We start from the raw sequence: 4,515 nt of genomic DNA, 5'->3' as shown, positions 1-4,515 counted from the left end.
ATGCATAGAATAAGTACCATCAGAGAAATCTTTTACTTTATCGCAAAATAATGAATGAGTTTGAAAACAATAATTTAATAAAACAGTGAAAACTATCTAATCCGACGCTTGAATAATCCGACACACTGTGAATTCCGACGTTAATTTTTTTTCCCATTTTACTACTTTCCATGTTTTTAACACACTGCAATCCCACTTTTTCACCTGTGTAAAAAGTGTTCAAGAAAAAAATAAAAGAATAGTTACACTGTATAATCATATTTTATAAAGATGTCATGTTCGAAACCTTTAAAAACAAGGTACAGTAAGGGCAAAATTCGGCCTACCATCAAATTTAAAAATATTTTGGAATATAAATCTAGAAGATTTATCTTTTCAGATGACAGTGGTTACATATTTGTGTATAATTTAGTATTGGAGAAACAACGCTGTCAATTTTGCATCCTTTTTACCATATTTTTCCTTTTTGACGTCGTAAGAACATATGTAACGTCACTGAAATTATTCATCGAAAAACAATGTACAAAATATATAATTAAGACAATTTTTATTCTCTGAAAATAGTAAATCTACAGCATGCAATCTCTTTCTCTCTCAAAAAAAAATATTCTCTCATTAAATACTAGAGATGGCAACCGAATACGGAACTGCTAATCGGTTAACCTAAAGAGCGGTTAACCGCTTAACCATATCAAAATATATTTTCAATATTTTTTTTCTCATAAGTAATTCATGTACACAAGAAGAACTTAAGTCTAAAATTTTTAAAACTGTTCTATTTGTCTTGATTCTTGATGAGAAAATTATATGCATACTACATGTATTATATATCTATATTTTCAGTTTCAGTAGACTGGAAAAAAAATCAAGAAAACCATGAATCATGTCTGAGAAAAAAGGCATAGATCTTTTCACCTAAGTTCATTCAGCGTTGTCACCATAATTAAGATTTATTCTGAATTACATTTTCAAATTTACAGTGTTTAATTAACAGTACTAAACGGTGATTTAATTATCATAAATGAATTTTGAACATATTTCATTGACAAATGCCAAAGGGATTGGACACAAAGAATTACAGGTCAGTCGGGGTAACAACTTCGTGTTTTAACAATAATTTACACTTCAGACACAAAATGACCAAGAACCATGCCCCACGGTCCGTAGAATCATACTAGTAGTCACATTTAAATCAATGAATGTGTGAAATCCTAAATTATCAAACTTCAAAAAATTGCGTTCAAATTTAATTTTTTAAAACTTTTTCGCCTAACTTATTACAGATTTTCTAACGATTACCATAGCTCCGACCTAGTAAACAATTAACTTGTAACAAATTGATATCCCTATTGAATACCTTGACAAATTCATTACTTTTATTTCTCTTCCTCGTTCTCATTACGTTCTCTCAAAAACTACAGTAAAACTCGTTTAGTACGAACACGGATATTGCGAATTCACGGATATAGCTAAGTCATTTTCAATCCCCAGCTATATAAATTTAATGAATTTTACATACAGTTGTAACGGATATAGCGAAGTAATTTCAAAGGTCCGAGCGACTTCGTTATAACCGAGTTTTGCTGTAGTACTAAAGAAGCAACCTCCCCCCCCCCTCTCTCTCTGTGAATTTCAAAAAACATTTTCAAATCTTAAAATCATTTGAACCGAATGTAAACATATTAATGTTAATAACGTGTTAATAAGTTCAATAACTTTTAATAAGTTAAAATGTTAACATGTTAATATCACTCCTCTTCATTTCCGACAAGGCTGTCTTCGTCGCTGTCGGAATCATCAACGGGCAGCGCTGCGGCATCATCGACGTAACTGCACCAACTCCGAACTCCAATCTTTGGGTTTTCCCTGTGCCTCGCAAAGGATAAAAACCATATAACGCTAGTGATGTGGGAGCACATTCCCACCACTCTTGAACCTATTTTGCATTTGCAAAACCATGATTTTATATTTATCTCATCAAACCCAATCCACAATAAATACGTTTTTGCCGATGTATGCCTGCTTTGAAGTTTTGCACGTAGAATTCCATCATGGTCATTGTTGACGTAAATTTCATAAGTGCCATCTTTATCCAGATGTTCTTGAGCATAGGATTTAGCTAGTTTTATCTGGTATACCCCCATTGTTAATTCTCTTATTTCTTCTTCCGACAGTTGCGGAAATGCAATGCTTGTGTCGCTGGCGTCAATCTTCCGCCACCTTACTTGCCTTTTGTCTAAACCTACATTTAAAAAAGCATGTTACTCATAATTAGTTGTAATAAATTTAGAAATTCATAATTTATCAGGATATTATAAAACAAGCATTCTGAGAGCACTGCATAAGCAATAGTCCCCTATCGGCTTGTAAAATCTGGTCCCCGTTAAAAAATGAAAATGCCATAACTCTGTAAAAAATCATTGAAGCGGAATGAAATGCAAATCTGATGCACACCTACTAAAAATTCAGAATGCAAGCGTTTAGAAAAAAAAATGAAGTGGAACGAAGTACAATCTTGACCTGTAATCACCTCCGGTTTCACCGGCAGGGGAGTAATAATTAATAGACTAGAAATTACATTGATGTAATGCTCTTATATTGAGTTACAGTAGCAATTTACCATTTGTCTCTACATATTCCTTGAGTACATTGACTTCCTTGGAGAGAAAACGCATCTTCGCAGCTGTCGACAAGTCACTCTCTAATCCTGTACTAACATCAGGCCTGAATTTATTGCAGATGGCACTAATGATCCGAACATAGTCTCCGATGTGTGGTATCTGGCTATTGGGAATGGTTCTGTCCAAGTAATTCCAGGTTTTGATTCTACCATTAACACTTTCGACGACCCATCGTAGCTAAAAAACAAATGTTGATCTTAATTGATTTACTTTGATTTACAGTTCTTTTTCATTTATTTAATCAGAGCACAATTGAAATACTTCTGAAAATTACATCTTATATACATTTTTAAAATAATTATGCTTTTGATCTTGAGTTTCTTCAATAGTTATCTCACTTTTGTAACTAAACGTGTTGCATTAGCCTCTTCTGTTGTGTGTTGCTTTGTTCCACGTGGTAGAAAGGAAGGCATTTCAACATGAATTCCAATGTCGTTGAGTAGAGTTTCCGCATCCCTAAACCCTCTATCGACAATGAATATGTCTTCCTCCTTTATCCAATCTTTAATTTCCTCTACGTTGGTTTCTATCATATGCGTCAAAATCTTAGCATCTGAATTCTTGGAGTCGGCTAGGTATGGCCCAAGCACCGAAACAACGTACCCCGATGTAGTAACCACTATCATAGGTTTAATCAACGGCCTGTGTTTATGAGTACTAAATGATCTTCTTGAGAATGTAAAGTTACCACTTTTTTGTAGGTATATATATGTCCCATCAAGTACTAGTATTACTGGGTTTTCAGTTACAGTACAGAGCAGCTCTTTTGCAAGTGGACGGGTGTGGTTTTCTTTAACGTCCTCCCGGGTAATGTGGGAAAATCCCAAATGATGTGGAACAAAGTTCAACATCAGAGCATGTTTTGCTGTCAATACAGCACGCCTTATCTAGAAAAGAAAACACAGATCTATACTATTATTTTTTTGGAGAGATTACAAACAACTACAATGTAGATTATTTGTAAATTAAAGAAATTACCTGCCATTTTTGCATGCCAAAGAGAGTTCCAAGCAAATGATTGCTCATTCCACAACGCAATTTGGTTAATAGAATAGCAATACAAGTCCTCACACTTCTGGTCTTGGTTGCCCTTATGTCAACGTCTTTCAGGTATGAGAGCAGCTCATCAAACTGGTCTTTCGTCAACCCAGTAAGATTATAATAATCTTCGTTATCCATACTCTTGGCGTCATCAAAGTTGAGTCTAATACTTTCATTCCGTAGAGCGAATTCCCTAGTTTGTTGGAGCAGTTCTACAATGGATGTCCTGTTGATATTTGTGTCAGGGTTTGTTTGCTGCATTTGTTGTAGTGCATCGTCAGTAAACTCTTTATCTGCAATATGTTTTGGGCAACATCTAGAGCCGGCAGGAACAAACATTTTTTTTCGTAAGAAAGCTCTGACACGGGCATACTGAGTCACCACTATAAGCTTTGGACCTGGCTTTTTACATATAAGACAACTCGCATGGCTCTTTGATGTGCTGGGGATGCTAAGAGTCACAGAAGGTGGACTTGCAGTCACAGACATTTTCATTCTTTTATTTGGTTCACTTTCCTGAGTACTGGAGATACTTTCAGAAGTTGGTAATTGCGATTCACACATATATCTGCACTTCCTACACATAACATCTTCTTCTGTTACCTTTTGTAAATACTTTCTTTCTAATATAGAAGTATGTTTAGGTTTTATTTTGTACCTGTCGTTTGGTGTAGTTCTCTTATTACACAGAATACAGGGATATGATTTAGGTCCTGTTCCTGGCATCCTGTATTAATGTACGGACAAAATTAATTACTCCACCTTGCAACACATTTGTAAATCTCAAAAGAAA

General features: G+C 34.8%; 1 protein-coding gene across 1 annotated transcript; it reads right to left on the bottom strand.

Annotated features, from left to right (window-relative positions):
* Nucleotides 1-920: 920 nt before the first annotated feature.
* Nucleotides 921-4,288, bottom strand: LOC134280537 (uncharacterized). The gene is made up of 4 exons (XM_062762950.1): nucleotides 3,660-4,288; nucleotides 3,020-3,568; nucleotides 2,621-2,858; nucleotides 921-2,242 (listed from the first exon to the last, which is right to left on the bottom strand). The coding sequence occupies exons 1-4, from the start codon at nucleotides 4,284-4,286 to the stop codon at nucleotides 1,749-1,751; spliced, it is 1,908 nt and encodes a 635-aa protein (XP_062618934.1). The 5' UTR covers nucleotides 4,287-4,288; the 3' UTR covers nucleotides 921-1,748.
* Between the last annotated feature and the right edge of the window lie 227 nt (nucleotides 4,289-4,515).

This window comes from Saccostrea cucullata, unplaced genomic scaffold, assembly GCF_032062105.1.
Source record: "Saccostrea cucullata isolate Sc308-1 unplaced genomic scaffold, CSIRO_AGI_Scuc_v1 ctg1530, whole genome shotgun sequence".
NCBI lineage: Eukaryota > Metazoa > Mollusca > Bivalvia > Ostreida > Ostreidae > Saccostrea > Saccostrea cuccullata.
This window is presented reverse-complemented; position numbering and strand designations above follow the sequence as displayed.